The 18323-nt window shown below is 35.9% G+C and overlaps 1 protein-coding gene across 17 annotated transcripts in view; it reads left to right on the top strand.

Moving 5' to 3' along the window:
* Nucleotides 1-18323, top strand: part of RGSL1 (regulator of G protein signaling like 1) — a 164869-nt gene that overhangs the window by 97774 nt on the left and 48772 nt on the right. For all 17 annotated transcript variants that reach the window (XM_077902022.1, XM_077902023.1, XM_077902038.1 and 14 more), the window contains one exon: nucleotides 13452-13557. In XM_077902022.1, coding sequence (XP_077758148.1) covers nucleotides 13452-13557 — 106 coding nt within the window. The remainder of the gene's footprint in view (nucleotides 1-13451; nucleotides 13558-18323) is intronic.

Here is an 18323-nt window from a genome sequence, read left to right as displayed (position 1 = left end):
TGCCCTAATATCAGGACATGATGTACAAGGTAAAAGGAACTGCTGTAAATGGGCCGTTAGTACTGTGGTGGTGAGGTGTGGGGGAAGGGCAAGCATTCTATAGTCCTGGGTCTCAGTCTTTTAGTAAGCCTATGCCTCTAGACTGTAAACTTAAGAAAAATCAAGAAATTAACAATGATGTATTACTACATTTAATTTTCAGGCTATGTTCAAGTCTCACCAAATGTCTATTATCTGGAACAGTTCCTCAAATTTTCTGATTCTTATATCCTTGACATTTTTAAAAATTGCAAGGTTATTTTTATAGATGTCTCTCAATAAATTTGTCTGGTGTTTTCTCATGTTTAAACTTGGATTATCCATTCAGAAATATCATTGCAGTCCTTTTCAGTGCAGTAGGTGGTGCACCATTTTGCTTTTTTTCCATTACTGGTAATATTTCCTTTGATCACTTAATTATATGGTGCCTCCTAGGATCTTCCCCTGTAAATTAGTTTTTCCCTTTTGTAATTAATAAATATTATGTGTGTGGAGGAGAGAGGATACTTTGAAATTATATAAATACCCCATTTTCTACCACACTTTTAATTTATTCATTTAGATATATAAATGATAGGTGATAGATAGATAGGCAGAGAGATTCATTGTTTACTGATTTTATTTAATGGATTTTAATCTATTACTATGGTTACTTACTTTGATGTTCAAATTGTCTCCTATTTGGCATACCATTCAAAGCTGGCATCTGTCTCCTCTTGACAGGTCTCTCGAGCATTGTCTTACTTTCTTGTATGAGATATCTGTTCCAAGCTCATCTTGTACTCTCCCTACTCTAGCTCAGAATCAGCCATTTCTCTAAAGAGTGTGGTTCCTTCTCTTAGAGAATGATATTTAGGTTAGTTCATTGCTATTGAGATCACTGCAATCAAATCTTCTTAATGGACAGAACTCGAGAACATTGTGTTTGAATATATGTGTGTATGCATACACAGAGACACATTTATAGCTATATTTCTCCATATCTACATATAGAAAACCATGAGACCCCACCAATATCTATACTTTAATCCAATACATTTGAGTTTATTCTAGTTTTTTCCTTTTCCATAATTTTACGTCTCCTCTGACAATGAGAAAATTGACTCCCTTTGCCTTAAATGTATTTACGTATTTGATTAATTCTTTCTATGTAACTAATACCTTGTCTACACTGTCACTCTTGCTGATGCCCTCTTCCCCTTACCTGGGCCCAGCACCTTACACCAGGCCCTTTTCATGTATAGCACCCTCCTCACCTTGCTTGAATTGTAATACCATTTTTAGGATGCTTCTTCTTGAGGAAACTCTCCTCACTCTGTTCTGATGACCTGTGCCAGGATACTACTACATGTAGTCATTCCTCATTGCCACTGGGGCTCTGATTTCCTGCACGTGGCCATCCTTCTTCCATGGAGAGTTCAGTCTTATTTTTCTCAGGCTCTGATGCTCCATACCAGGCTGTACCCATTTCCTGTGTAGACTCTCTCTTCATCTTGCTTGGACTCTGTCACCCCATACCAGGTGACCCCTTAACATGGACATCCTCCAACCTGCTCAGGTTCTGATACCCTGTGGTAGGCCACACCTAATGAGAATATCTTCCTCATTTATTTTTTTAGATAGATTTATTTATTTATTTATTTATTTATTTATTTATTTATTTATTTATTTAGAGAGAGAGAGAATGCACATGGGGGGAGAGACAGAGAGGCCATAGACTCCCCACTGAGCATGGAGCAGATGCCAGGCTTGATCCATGACCTCAAAATCACAACCTGAGCCAAAATCAAGAGTCAGATTCTCAACTGACTGAGCCACTCAGGTGTCCCTGTCTTTCTCATTCTATTCAAGTTTCCACACTTCATCCTGGTCTGCTCCTTTGTGCCCCAATGTGGGTGCCTTTCTCACCCTAGTTGAACCCCAAATGCTGGGCCTCCCTTTATGTGGATACCTCCTCATCCTGCCTGAGTTCTGAATTCTCCAAGTTGCCCTTCATGTGAATGTTCTCCTCACTCAGCTTGAGCTTCAGCACCAAGTGTAGGGCAGTACTTCTGTGGGGAAGTCCCCCTTACCCTACCTGCAATTTGTGGCTTTCTCCCTTTTCATGCTGACAAATATCTTGTTCTGCCCTTAGTAATGGTTTTATAACTTAATTATTTAGGATATGAAGTCATCTTTTCAGTTTTTAAGGGTGGCATTAATCTCTGCCATTATCCCCAGAATATGATATTGTTTTTTATTATCTTGACTAGGAGCATGGAAAGAGTTTCAGAGACTTCCACTTGATCTTTCTCACCATAATAGCTCTTACTCCTTAGACCAAGGAAATAATATGGAGATCCTATCAACTACCAAGTAATTCCATTCCAGTACACATTTAGAGATTGGAGAAATGACTACTTAATGGATCTGTGGACCTAGTGGACCCACTGTTCCTACAGTGAGATGTACCTGGGCCAGGACTCCACTTATTACCTAATTTTCATAAGTGTCTTCTCTAGTAGGCTTCCATGATGACGTTCTGGGGATCCAAATAGTGTTAACTAGGACCTTGTGTTCAATAGTCTTTAAAATAACTGGATATTTTTCTTCCAGTTACTGGGATAAATGCTCAAAGGCCCCATTGGAGAGGGACTATGAGTATGATTAGAATTCACTTTCTATAATGTTGTAGGGTCTTCCTTCATGGAGACCTTTCTTCAGTCAGTGCATCTCAGGTCTAAAAATTGACTCAGGTTTAGAAACTAAGCAAGAGATTGTGACTTTCTTTGGTGCAAGTGCTCTCAGTCATTTATCCTTGGTGTCTTTTAGTTGTATATATTAAGCAGGAACTTTTTTTGGCTGCCTATTTAGCCTCTAGGAATACTATGTTCTATTAACCATACCTACAGCTTTCTGAGGGTCAGGTCCTCCTAGCTGCCACTCTGTTGTTCTACTGCCACTTTATTGTTCGTTATAAAAGTAGCACCTTCTTTACTTCTGGCAACAAAGTGCTCCCACCTTATCTCTATGATTTTGGGATTTGATTTCCATTGCTATCAGAGACCTCAATTTAATAATAGTTGGCCCTGACCTACAGAGAAAAATGTGTTGGAAAACACAGAGTTGATGTGTTAAGAATATGCAGACTATGAGTGAGAAGGCACAAGTCACTCCCACAAGGTTGGCAGGTAATTCCCTTGGCATCTGAGATCCCACTTTGGAAAGAGAAAACTCTAGGGCCATTTTGATTAAAAGCACTATATACTCACACAGAAGAAGTAAAGTCACAAAATTTATTACTTTCAAGTCCCCAAATGAGGTGCAATGAGCCAGGGAAAAAGCATTCCTGACATCCTGAGGTCACCAGTGAGCAAGAGAGAAAGCACAAGCAGGGGAGCAAATTACTTATTACCTATTACTTATAAGGAGGGTAGGGCAACTGTCACTAATTTTTCATGGACCCAAATTTGAATGACCATTTTAAAAGATGCCCCAGGAAAAGCAAAGCAGGAACTTGGGGTGAAAATCCTAAGCTTGGATTCTTATCCAAACGTCCAGCCTCTGAATTGTCGCACTGCAAAATGTTAGGCAGCTACTCAAAATGGATGTTTTCTCATCACAGAAAGTCACCAAAAAGCTCCTCAGTGATACTAATGCTGCTCTTATCAGCACTTCTGACTTTCCGCCCCCACCTTGACTTTAGTCAAAGGATTGAGCCTTCTGTGGCACATTGTTGCCTTGTGGGGTTTTTAGTCTTATGTAGTTTATCTTCTGTAGCAGGCTCAGTTCTATGAGCCATTTGAGGTCTTCCTCACCTGTTTGTTTTGGCCACTAAAATTTCTACTTAGTATGAGCCATTGCTTTCCCCAAACTTCTAAGAGTCAGCCTAGCAGTGTTGTACTGCTTCCTGGGATCCCTCTCAGGCTCTTAATTCCTAGGAGAATGCTCCCATATTAATCAACTCTCCCTTAATCAAGTTTATATTCTGTCCCTTTTGAGCCAGCATCCTCAGAATTATTCCCATACATTGTCTCCTAGCTTCTGCCAATACATGTTAGCTGGGTTCACTGCTCCTATAAAAGGCTCACACCCTCGATTGAGCAGCTCTTCCAGCTGAGGGCCAACTGTGCACAATCAGCAGGCAAAATTCACAGCAGGTTAGGAGAATGAGTGCTTCAACTCAGATAGGCAGAGTGGGATCTGAGCTGCAATCCTGTAGCATTAACTGCAGTATTCTAGACCCAGAAAAAGCTTAGGATACAGTAATGAGCATGATTAAATCAGTACAGTCACAGGGAGAACTTCTATGTCTATTCTAAGTGTGTTTCTCCAGCTCTACTCCTGTGTACAGTTTATATAGCTTTATTCTATGCATACCTTGTAGTCCCTTAACAGATCTTGTGACCTGATGCAGTTAGCATGCCCCCATCCCAATGTCTCAGCTCTGCTCTCCCTGACAGAAGGGAATGAAGAGCCAAGGCATGATGGCATTTTTTAATTTTTCCCAATATGGTATTAAAAAGTTTCTATTTCAAATGACCCAGCCTCAAAAAAAAAAAAAAATGACCCAGCCTCTGTTCTTTGCTCTCTTCTAAACCCCCATTTCCTCTTTTCTAGTAATTACTAATAATTGTGAAGAATAGGAAAAGGAAGAATATGTCTGATCAACTGCTCTTTTGGACAAAGGTTGCTTTTATATTACCTCCCAATTTTTAATCCTTTCCTATTTTCCAAGGGTAATGGTAATTTGGCTTTATTTGGTTTTTAAAATTTACATAATTTTTTGATATTTTATAAATTGAGTCATGCAGAATATACTCCCGTGACTGGCTTCTTTAACTCAACGCTATGTTTATGAATACAGTCATGTTGAAGGCAGCAATTGTTGACTTATTTTTAGTAATGCAGAGCAGCTGTGTAACTCTCACCTCAATTTTTTTCATTCTTGTTCCCCCAAGGAGCCTCTTTAGACATGAATTTCGGTGCCACTGAAATACTATATATATGCATGGCATACAAAAGAGTACAATTTTTCTGACCCTCAAAACCTAATTTTCACCTGTTGGAAACAATATCATCCATTGAGAGTACATGCTATAGAGTATTCTAATATATGAATATATCATCTTTAATTCTTTCAAAAATGATGAATGTTTGAGTTGTTTCAGTTTTTTAATACTCCTAATGAACATCTTTGTGCATATTATTTGATGCACACTATGAATACATTTCTGTTGAACATGTATCTAGAATTTCTGGGTCATAATATCTGCATATATTCAACTTTTATAAAAATTCCCAATACTTTTGCAAAGTGTTTGCACATGTTTATGCTCTTATCAACAGAGCATGAGAATTCCAGTTGCTCCACAACTCCACCAATATTTGATGTGCCAAATTTTTATTCTTAGCTATTCTTGTGGATATATAGTGATGTCTCACTTGTTGTTTTGACATCTATTTCCCTATAGAGTAATAATGTTGAGTGCCTTTTCATTTAATATTCAATTGGATATTGTATGTGTGTCTGTGTGCATGACAGTCCTATTTAAGTCTCTTGCCTACTTTTCTATTTGGTTTCTGTCTTTTTTTTTTATTGATTTGTATGGGTTATTTATATATTCTATACATGAGCCACCTATCAGTCATATGTATTATAAGGATTATATTCTCTCTCTCAATGGTATCTCTAACAAACAGAGCTTTTAATTATAATCCAATTAAAATTGATTTCATTTATTGCTTTAAGTATCTTTACTCCATAGAGATACTCATTTTTTTTAACTGTAAGTTTCTTTGCATTGTCTTTAATGTTAAGATCTACAGTCTTACTGTTATAATATAGAATTCACCAGTGAAACCATGTGGTCCTTGATTTTTTTGTTGAGAGGTTTGTCACTACTGATTCAGTCTCTTGTAATAGTATGTTCAAATTTTTTATTTCTTCTTGACTCCTTTTGATAGTTGTTCATTTTTAAGACTTTTTCAATTTATCTAGATTATTTAATTTATCAGCATACAATTGCTTATAATGTTCTCTTTTTTATTTCTGTAAGGTTGGTAGTAATGTCTCTACTTTCATTTCTGATTTTAGTCATTTAAGTCTTTTATTTCCTAGTCTAACTAAATGTCAGGTTTTTTTATCTTTTCAAAAAAGAGCTGTTGGTCTTAGTGATTTTTTTTACATTGGTTTTCTATTCCCTATTTTGTTTACTCCCATTCTAATCTTTCTGCTAACTTTGGGTTCAGCTTACTATTCTTTATCTAGTTCCTAGAAGTATACGTTTCATTTACTGATTTGGCAGTTTTTTCTTCAATATCTGCATTTATAAGAATAAATTTCTCTTTGAGCAATGCTTTTGCTATATTTCATACGTTTTGGTGTGTGATGTTCTTTATTTCATTTAGCTCAAAATTATTGTACTTTTCAGCTCCAGAATTGCTATTTGATTTCTTTTTGTCATTTCTATCCTTTTATTGATACTCTATTTGGTGAGACTCCATTCTCTTCACTTCCTTTAGTTCTTTATCCATGCTTTCTTTTAGCTCTTTGAGCATATTTATGACAGTTGATTTAAAATTTTTGTCTAGTAAGTACAATGACTGGACTTCTCATGGACAGTTTCTATTGATTTCTTTTTTACTGTGAATGGGCCATATATGGCTTTTGGCATGCCTTATCGATTTTTTTGTTGTTGTTGAAGACTGGACATTTTGGACATTATAATATGACAACTCTGAAAATCAGATTCTCCCCTCTCCTTCAAGTTTGCTGCTGCTGCTTTTGTAAGTGTTGTTGTTTTTTCCTTTGGTGACTTTTCTCAACTATTTTTGTAAAGTCTGTATTCTTTGTTATGTGAGACCACTGAAGTCTATGTTCTGTTAGCTTGTGGCCAACTAGTGTTTTGATAGTTTCCTTAAATGTCAGAAAGAAAGAAAACAAAACAAAACAAAATTATTCTACTGGTCTTTGCAGATTCGCTGTTTTAGAATACTCTTTCATGGCTCAGCCAGGCTATTTACAACTCTGCCTTAGCCTTCCAGGCAATTTCCATTTGCCTGGACCCTGAATTTCAGCCAGAGGTGAAAGTTTTGGATCTTCTCATGGTTTTTCTGAGCACACATCCAGTTCTGGGCATGTGAAAAGCTTTCTTGATTCCCCAGTATATGTGGAAGCTTTAAAAGCCCTTATTACTTCATGTATCTACTTTTACAACCTCACCTTTCCTCAGCTTTATATTGTCTGATGTCCCAGCTGTTGGCCCAGGCTACTAGTGCCTATAAATGCTCTCAACAAATGTCACATAGGATGCCTCTCAGCCCTGAAAACAATCTATTTTTTTAAAAGATTTTATTTATTTATTCATGAGGGACACAGATAGAGTGGCAGAGACATAGGCAGAGGGAGAAGCAGGCTCCCTGCAGGGAGCCCAATGTGGGATTCAATTCCAGGACCCCAGGATCACAACCTGAGCCAAAGGCAGATGCTCAACTACTGAGCCATCCACACATTCCCTGAAAACACTCTAAATAGGGCAAAACAAAGGCTAGTCCTTGTACCAGTCTTTCAGGAAGCCAAGAGACAACTTCATTTAAAAAGAGACAAACACATTCTTTGAAAATTAGATCCATACTGCTACCTCTGTATGTAGGCTGCTTTCATATGGCCACCACTGATGTGGATGGGGCAATGGTAGGTGGGCAATTTAAAATACCACAATACTTTCTTACCAGATTCAGCTCTTATTTCTTTACTAAGCCTTCCCCTGGTTACTATAAGTTCCAGATTCCAGAGTTTTGTAAAACCCTGATTCTGACCATTTTTGCCACATCGTTAGCTGCTTTTATGGAGGGTGGGTCCCCGGAGTCCCTACTTATAATTTTCTGTGATGCCATTCCCTATTATACTTTTTAATTAATTAATTTAGTGTGTTTTTCCACTTATTTAAGTTTAATTTCTTTCAAAAATGTTTTATGTTTTTCCATATATTATTTTATAGCTTCCATCACATTTGTTTCTAGGCCTTTGATGTTTCCTAATACACTTGTAAATGGTATAATTTTTAAAGTTTCATTTTTAAATTGTATTTGGAATTTAGAAATATAGTTGATTTTCACATATTGGTCATGTATTCCACCACTTTCCTAAATTGTAAATTCTAATAATTTGTCTACAAATTTGATTTTTATACAAACGTTGTCTGAATAAAAATTGTGCTCTCTGCCAATAAAAAGTTTTATTTATTGTGCTAAAATATTTATAACTTTTATTTATTTTCATTTCTCCATCTTACTAGGTCTTCCATTCCCCTTTTAGATACAAATAGTATGGGCAAGCACACTTGTCTCAATCTCAGGGAGAGGTTTAATTACAAACTTAACTTCTTTAAAATATATAGGACTTTTCAGACTTTCTATTTATTCTTGTGTCATTTTAATATGTTGTTATTTTTCTACAAATTTATTTATTTCATTTGAAATTTCAAATATTTTGTTAAGTTGTGATACTCTCTTATTATAATTAATTATCTATAAGGCATGTAATGTTGGATCCAATATTCTGTATATGCAAGTAGGTATATTTGACTATATTCAGATTTTCTATAACTTTTTAAAAAGATCTTATTTATTTGAGAGAGAGAGAGAGAACATAAGTGGCAGGGAGGGAGAAGCAGGTTTCCCACTGAGCAGGGAGCCTGATGTGGGGCTCTATCCCAGGACCCTGGGATCATGACCTGAGCCGAAGACAGGTCTTTAATCAGCTGAGCCACCCAGGCCCCAAATTTTCAATATCTTTTATGATAGTTTTAGTTTACATTTGTATCCACTATCAAAAGAGAAAATTTTAAATCCCCACTCTGGATTTTTCCTTCTTTTTTAAGACTTGTAGTTTCTGGGGCCCCTGCATGGCTCACTCAGTTAAGCATTCAATTCTTCATTTTGGCTCAAATCATGATCTCAGGGTCATGACATTGAGCCCTGTTGGTCTCCACATATAGCGGGAAGTCTGCTTGAGATTCTCTCTCCCTCTTCCTCTGCCCCTCCCCCTACTTTCTCTCTCTCTCTATCCCTCAAATAAATAATTCTTAAAAAAAAAAAAAAGACTTGCAGTTTTTTCTTTACATTATTTGAGGCTACATCTCTAGGTGCAAGCAAATTTGGAATCATTATAGCTCCTGGTAGAGCAAATCATTATTTCTAATAATGCTTCTAACTTTATTGTTTGCTTTGTCTGATATTATTATAGTCATCACCTTTCTTTCTGGCTAGTGTTTGCTTGTTATATCCTTTTCCATTCTTTTTTTTTTTTTAACATCTCCTTCTTTTATATCTAAGGTGAGCCTCTTTTAAGCAGAATCTCTCTTTTTTTGGGGGGGGTATTTGCATTTTTTGTTAAATCCAATTAGAGAATTGCCTTTTGATTATTTAGTATGATTACATTCACTGTAACTTCTCATAGTTTAGGTTTTAAGTGCTACCTTACTATTTTCTATTTGTTCCTTTTGCTGTATGTTCTCTTTCCTCTCCTCTTGGCTTTCTTTAAGTTTACAAAATTTTTTGGTTAATAATTCTATATATTCTTTCTGCTAATGTGTTGTTTTTACATGTTTTCTTCCTTCAGTGGTTACCATATAGATTTCAAAATGCATCCTTGACATATTAAAGTTTAATGTAAGTTACTACTTTTATTGCATATATATTACTGTTTTATAAATTAATATTTAGGTGGGCTTACTCACATATTCATTTTTTTATAAATTTATTTTTTATTGGTGTTCAATTTGCCAACATATACAATAACACCCAGTGTTCATCCCATCAAGTGCCCCTCTCAGTGCCCATCACCCAGTCACCCCCACCCCCTGCCCACCTCCCCTTCCATCACCCCTAGTTCGTTTCCCAGAGTTAGGAGTCTCTCATGGTCTGTCTCCCTTTCTGATATTTCCCACTCATTTTTTCTCCTTTCCTCTTTATTCCCTTTCACTATTTTTTATATTCCCCAAATGAATGAGACCATATAATGTTTGTCCTTCTCCAATTGACTTATTTCACTCAGCACTGCTGGGGATTTACCCCAAAGATACAGATGCAATGAAACGCCAGGACACCTGCCCCCCGATGTTTATAGCATTAGACACATATTCATTTTTTCTTTCTTTTTCATCATTTCCTGCTCCTCTTAGTTGCCTCTAAGAATGCCTTTTGGCATTTCTTTTAGTGTGAATTTTGAAAGTATCTTTATTTTGGTTTTATTTGTTAAGAATAGTCTTAGGTTGTAGAGTTCTTGTTGGAATTATGTTCTTTTAGCACTTTACAGATATTATTTTACCATCTCTTAGCTTCCTTAGTTCATTTTGTGGAGTCAGTCTGAAGTCTTCACTGGCATTGTTTAGTAGAAGGAAATACTTCTTTTATTCATTCCTCTTCCCCCCATATTTTTTTCTTTACTTTTATGGGATTTTACTAAGATGTATCTCAGTATTTATGCTATTTGTGGTTTCAGGACTTCTTGCATTTCTGACTTGATATCATTTGTCAGTTTTAGAAAAATTTCAGTAATTATCTCTTCAAATATTTGTTCTGCTCCATTTATTTTATTTCTTCCCTCTTTCTAATGATTTTATTACACATTAAACATAGTCATATGCTTATGTCTTATATGAGTTTTTCTTTATTTCCATATTTTTCTCCATATGTTTCAGTCTGCATAATTTCTTTTTTTAAATATTTTATTTATTTATTCATGAGAGACACAGAGAGAGAGAGAGGCAAAGACACAGGCAGAGGGAGAAGCAGGCTCTATGCAGGGAGCCCAATGTGGGATTTGATCCTAGGACTCCAGGATCATGCCCTGGGCCAAAGACAGGCACCCAACCGCTGAGCCACCCAGGGATCCCCTGCATAATTTATTTTGATCTAACTCTTAGTTCAGTAATTCTTTGTGTGTATAATTTGTCATTAAACCAATTTATTAATTTTTTTAATTTTTCAATTTTTCTTTGTATGATATTGTCTATGTTGATATTTTCCTCCTTTTAATTCCTTGAACTATATGAATAATTGTAATTTTAAAGTCCATATTTGGATTCCCTATGTCTATTTCAACTACCAATTTTTTTCCCTTTGGTTTTTGGTCAGGTCTTTTTAAATCCCTTGTTATTTCTGTTTTATGTGTGAACGTTGCTGGTTTAAAAAAAAATGTAGCAATAATTTGAGTCTCTAGGTAATGTTATTTTCCTCCAGAGAAGGTTTTATCTTACATCTTGTTCACTAAGTTAGTCGCATCCAAATAACTTAAATTCATTTAAGGATTGAGTTGGTTCATAGCTGGCTTTTATTCCTTTTGATGGATGAGCTATTTCTGGTTTCCCTTACTTCTTGGGATCACAACTGAAAGACTAAGGTACTTATCAGAACCCCTTCTACTTTGCTGTTTTGCGATTCTGTCTTCTTCTGCCCCGAGACTCTGCCAAAAGCCTTGTTAAATTTTTCAGTAGCAACTGTCATAATTGACAAGTGTCTTGAGAATAAATGCAATGCCAAGTTTTTTGTGTCCATTTTCTAAAGGCCAGGGCTTTTGTCTTCTGACCTATTGCGTTGTGTTTTTTTTAAGTTTTTTTTTTTTTTTTTTTAAATTCAGGAGAGACACAGAGAGAGAGAGGCAGAGACACAGGCAGAGGGAGAATCAGGCTCCATGCAAGGAGCCCGACACGGGACCCAATCCTCGGTCCCCAGGATCACACCCTGGGCTGACGGTGGTGCTAAACCACTGACCCACCCAGGCTGCCCCTATTGTGGTTTTAACACTGCAAATACCTCCAGGGTGTCAGTTTAACTTTCTGGTTTCTAACATCCTCTTTGTTTCTAATTTCTATGTTTTTATTTGTTTTGTTATAATTTTCTACAAGTTTACATATGAGTTTAAAAACGTGTTATTTTGGGATCCCTGGGTGGCTCAGCGGTTGAGCATCTGCCTTCACCTCAGGGCATGATCCTGGAGTCTTGTGAGTAAGTCCCACATAGGGCTCTTTGCGTGGAGCCTGCTTCTCCCTCTGCCTATGTCTCTGCCTCTTTCTATTTATTTATTAAATAAATAAATAAATAAATAAATAAATAAATAAATAAATAAAATCTTTTTAAAAAATAAAACCATGTTATTTTTTATCTAGCATTTATACATTTTTGTATTGGAAAGTTTTTGAGTTTCTTTTGTGTGGATATTTTTTAAATATCTAGTCTTCCATAGTCTGGATTTTATTTTTTCACCTATTCAACTGCATTTATTTAGAACCAGAATATACTTTACTTTCATAGTTTTCTATCTTTTTTGTGTGCTATCACTGAAGGTGTTACCAAACCATACAAATATTTTCTGTGGGACTATATACTATTTAATAAACATTTTAAAGCATTGACTATATAACTGGGACATGTTCTAATTTCTAAGAGTAAGATAAGTAATATATCATCCTTCCCTTAGTTAGTTGAGAGTGTATATTTTCTTCTACAATATTCATCTCAAAGGACTTTCCGAAGATACTGAGATCCTTGGAATCTATTATTCTTCAATAGTAATATTTGAATATACTTTTTAAAATAATGGTTTTTATATGGCAATAGGGAGCCAAACACCCACTCTAAACTATATATGGTGTGATAGACTATCTTTTAAGAAGCTTGCAGTGGAAGCAGTGTTCTCAGAAAAGAGAATGATTCCAGTTAAAGCAAGAAGTTAGAGGGAACATTTAACAAAGAGCTAAAAACTATGTGAGAGTTTGCTGATTACAGAGCAGGAGTTCCAGAGGGCAAATCAAAGCGCTTAGGATAGGATAATAGAGGTGTCAAGGCAGACTGAATGTCATACTTGACTAGTATGATCTGGTCAAAATGGTTGGTTAGGGGAAGGATAGATGACATTTGGTGTTAAAATGAGAAATAAAATAGATTTGGTCTTAGGTGTCTTCTGAGGAGGGTGAGTTCTTGGCCTAATGGTCAACAGACTTAAAAAAAACACAATGTGGACTGAAGTCAGGGGTAAAAATCATCCCTAAGTCTCTTTTCAGCAGTAATGGCCTAAGATGCTGGCAGTTGTGGGGACTGTGGGGTTTTTCCACATGCATGCAATGTCTGGTAAATATCCTTTTTTTTTTTTAAGATTTTATTCATTTATTCATGAGAGAGAGAGAGAGAGAGAGAGAGAGAGAGAAAGGCAGAGACACAGGCAGAAGGCAGAAGCAGGCTCCATACAGGAGCCCCGATGCGGGACCCAATCCCACGACTCCAGGATCACGCCCCAGGCCGAAGGCAGGCACCTAACCGCCGAGCCACCCAGGGATCCCCTGATAAATATCCTTTTTAATTTGTGCCTTCTTATTCTCTGAAATGTTCTTTATAACAGGGTGTTACCTAACTTCATGATTTTTCATTAGATTTTGCAGTGGAAATTGTCAGAGAACCAAAGGTGGTTTCACCCTCATATAGGAAAATGTCTTTCTTCAGAAAGACTGGTGCAAGGAAGCCCTCATTAAGACCCAGGTAAGACATAGGATCTAGCTACAGCAATGGTCTCTAGACACAAGCTCTCTTTAATCTCAACATGTTTAATGCTGAAATTATCTTTCTGTGTTTGGGCTTTTTACTTCTTTCCATATATCACATACATACACACAGGCACACTTTGTATTTTATTTTTAATTATTTTAATTTTAGTGAATATATAGTGTGCAATATTGGTTTCTGGAGTAGAATTCAGTGATTCATCACTTATATAAGTGTGTTCATCACAAGTGCTCTCTTTAATATCCATCACCCATCTAGCCCAACCCCCACCCACTTCCCTCCATCAAAGGGTTAATTCCTTTCTCCTCTTTCTCCTCTTATTTTTCCCCTTTCTCCTCTTATTTTTCCCCTTCCCATTGTTTATCTGTTTTCTTTCTTAAATTCCATATATGAGTGAGATCATATGATATTTGTCCTTCTCTGACTTATTTCACTGAGTATATTATACTCTCTAGTTCTATCCACATCATTGTGAATGGCAAGATTTTTTTTTGATGCTAAGTAATAACATATATATACTCACATCTTTATCCATTTATTACTTGATGGACATATGGGCTCTCTCCATAGTTTGGCAATTGTTAATAATCCTGCTATACATATCAGGGTGCATATATCCCATTTGAATCTGTATTTCTGTATCCTTTGGGTAAATACCTACTACTACAATTGCTGGATCATAGGGTGGCTCTATTTTTAACTTTTTGAAGAACCTCCATACTGTTTTCCAGAGTGGCTGTACCCATTTGCGTTCCCAACAAAAGTGTAAGAGGATTCCCATTTCTCTTCATCCTCACCAATACCTGTTATTTCTTATGTTGTTCATTTTAGCCATTCTACAGCTGTGAGGTGGTATCACATCATGGTTTTTATTTGTATTTCCCTGATGTATTTTCCTGATGATGACTGATGTTGAGCATCTTTTTATGTGTCTGTCAGCCATTGGATGTCTTTTTTTTTTTTGTATATTTTTTTATTAGAGTTAAATTTGCCAACATATAACATAACAGCCAGCGCTCATCCCGTCAAGTGCCCCCCTCAGTGCCCATCCCCAGTCACCCTAACCCCCCCGCCCACCTCCCTTTCCGCCACCCCTTGTTCATCTTCTTTGGAAAAGTGTCTATTTATGTCTTCTTCCCATTTCTTAACTAGATTATTTGTTTCTTGGGTGTTGAGTTTGATAAGTTCTTTATAGATTTTTGGATACTAACGCTTTATCAGATACGTCATTTGCAAATATCTTCTACCATTCTGTAGGCTGCCTTTTAGTTTTGTTGATTGTTTCCTTTGCAGTGCAAAAGGAAACAATCTTGATGAAGTCCCAATAGTTCAATTTTGATTTTGTTTCCCTTGCCTCTGGCAACTTGTCTAGTAAAACATTACTATGTCTGAGGTCAAAGAGGCTGCTGCCTGTGTTCACCTCTAGGATTGTGATGGTTTCCTGTTTCATATTTAGATCTTTCATCCATTTTGAATTTATCTTTATGTATGGTGTAAGAAATGGCCCAGCTTCATTCTTCTGCATGTTGCTGTACAGTTTTCCCAACACTATTTGTTGAGCAGACTGTGTTTTTCCATTGGATATTGTCAATGGATTAGGTGACCTGCGTTGTCAAAGATTAGGTGACTATATAGTTGTGGATCCATTTCTGGGTTTTCTATTCAGTTGCCTTGATCTATGTGTCCATTTTTGTGCCAGTACCATACTATCTACCATAGAGCTTTGTAATATAGCTTGAAATCTGGAATTGTGATGCTTCTATTTTTGTTTTTCTTTTTCAGGATTGCTTTTGCTATTTGGGATTTTGTGGTTCCATACAAATTTTAGGATTGTTTGTTCTATCCCTGTGGAAAATATTGGTAATATTTTTATAGGGATTGTATTAAATATGTAGACTTCTTTGGGTAGTATAGACCTTTTGGCAATGTTTGTTCTAATCCATGAGCATGGAATTTTTTCCCATTTTTTTGTGTCCTCTTCAATTTCTTTTATAAGTGATCTGTAGTTTTTAGAGTACAGATCTTTTATCTCTTTAATTAGGTTTATTCCTAGGTATCTTACTGTTTTTGATACAATTGCATTGGTATTGATTCCTTGATTTCTTTTTCTGCCACTTCATTATTGATGTATAGAAATATGACAGATTTCTGTACATTGATCTTGTATCCTACAATTTTGCTGAATTCATGTATTAGTTCTAGAATTTTTTTTGGTGGAGTCTTTTGGGTTTTCTACATAGAGTATGATGTCATATGCATATAATAAAAGTCTGAATTCTTCCTCACTAATTTGGGTGCCTTTTATTTCTTTCTGTTGTCTGATTACTGAGGCTAAGATTTCCAATACTATGTTAAATAGTAATGGTGAGAGTGGACATCCTTGTCATGTACCTGACCCTAAGGCAAAGTCTCAGAGTTTTTCCCCATTGAGAATTATATTAGCTGTGAATCTTTTTATATGACCTTATGATGTTGAGGTATGTTCCATCTATCCCAACTTTCTTGAGGGTTTTTTTTTTTATCAAGAATGGATGTTATGTCAAATATTTCTGCATCTATTGACAGTATCATATGGTTCTTATCCTTTCCATTATTAATGTGGTGTATCACATTGATTGACTTATGAATATTGAACCACCTTTGCAGCCCAGGAATAATTCCCACTTGATTGTGATGAATAATTTTTTAATGTATTGTTGAATTATATTGGCTAGTATTTTATTGAGAATTTTTGCATCCATGTTCAGCAGGGATATTGGCCTGTAATTCTTTTTTAGTGGGGTCCTTGTCTGATTTTGGAATCAAGGTAATGCTGGCTTAATATAATGAGTTTGGAAGTTTTTCTTACATTTCTATTTTTTTGGAACAGTTTGAAAATATGTATTAACTCTTCTTTAAATATCTGGTAGACTTCCCCTGGGAATCCATCTGGCCCAGGACTTTTGTTTGTTGGGAGATTTTTGATTATCGATTCAATTTCTTTACTGGTTATGGGTCTGTTCAAATTTCCTATTTCTTCCTGCTTCAGTTTTGGTAGTTTGTAGGTTTCTAAGAATTTGCCCATTCCTTCCAAGTTGACCCATCTGTTGACATATAATTTTTCATAGTTATGTCTTATAATTGTTTGTATTTCTGTGATGTTGGTTGTGATCTCTCTTCTCTTTCATTCATGATTTTATCTATTTAAATCCTTTCTCTTTTCCTTCTGATAGGTCTGGCTAGGGGCTTATCAATTAATATTACTAATTCTTTTGAAGAACCAGGTCATAATCTCATTAATCCATTCTACTGGGTTTTTGTTTGTTTCTATATTATTTATTTCTGTTCTAATCTTTATAATTTCCCTTGTCCTGCTAGTTTTAGGCTTTATTTGCTGTTTCTTTTCTAGATCCTTTAGGTGTAAGGTTAGGATGTGCATTTGAGACTTTTCTTGCTTCTTGAGATAGGCCCATATTGCAATATATTTCCCCCTCGTAGGACTGCCTTTCCTGAATCCCAAAGGTTATGGACTGTCATGTTTTCATTTTAATTTGTTTCCATGTATTTTTTTTACTTCTTCTTTAATTTCCTGGTTAACCCATTCATTCTTTAGTAGGATGTTCTTTAACCTCCACGTATTTGAGTTTTTTCCAAATTTTTTCTTGTGGTTGACTTCAAGTTTCATAGCACTGTTGTCCAAAAATATTCATGGTATGGTCTCATCTATTTGTTCTTGTTGAGGGCTGATTTGTGACCCAGTATGTGATCTGTTCTGGAGAGTGTTCCATGTGTACTCAAAAAGAATGTGTATCCAGCAAGATATAAAAAATGTATTATAACATTACTAAGTGGGATTTATCCCAGGAATGCAGTTGCTCAAACACCCAAAAATCAATTAGTACAATATGCCATATTAATAAAATAATGGGGGAACTCCACATGATTATTTCAATTGATGAATAAAAATCATTTTACAAAATCCATCACCCAGTCATGATAAAAATTTTCAGTAAAATTAAAATAGAAGGGTGCCCTCTTATTTGAATAAAGGTCATTTATTAAAAAAAACTTAGAGCTAATGTCATATTTAATGAGATAGTTATATAAAGGAGGGAGAATAAGTTGGACAACATGTGGATGTAGGTATAAAGGTTTAAGTAATAACTATGACAAAGATGAGGTTGAATAGGAAGTTGAAATTTTGAAGGGGAGGTCATGAGAATTAGAGATATGGTATCAATGAAAATCAAAATGAAATGACACCACTTCTTCATATCAATGAAAACTGAAAACCCAGAGGATGCAGACATTACCTAGGGAAAAAAAAAAGTCATAAGCAAAAATAAACAAGATTGAGGATAAAACATTAGGAGCATCTATAATTAAGGAAATGTGAAAGAATAAGTCAGCAAAAGAAATTTAGAAATATTGATCAGTAACAACTGATCACTCATGCTCTGACTCACGGATTTGAGTGCCATTTAAAGGTTGCTTGGAATCTGCAGTGTAAAAAGAGGGTTTCCTTGGGTGGGGCAGGGTGGGGGGACATTATCTCCTTTAAAATACCTCTCCTTCTCTTCCACTAGGGTTGTCAAATGATTGGACCAAGCTCAGGGTAGACATATAAAGTTTAAATTTATCTCCAAGGAAACAGGCATAGTAACCAATTTATTCACTCTCCTTTTCACGCATGGCTAAAGTCTTGGAGATGCCCTTCCCCATTCCCTAACTGCAGCAGAATCTAGGGTCACCGTCCTTTTCTC

The sequence above is a fragment of the Canis aureus genome, chromosome 6 (assembly GCF_053574225.1).
Source record: "Canis aureus isolate CA01 chromosome 6, VMU_Caureus_v.1.0, whole genome shotgun sequence".
NCBI classification, from domain to species: domain Eukaryota; kingdom Metazoa; phylum Chordata; class Mammalia; order Carnivora; family Canidae; genus Canis; species Canis aureus.
The sequence above is the reverse complement of the archived record's forward strand: the minus strand, read 5'-3'. Positions and strand labels throughout refer to the sequence as shown.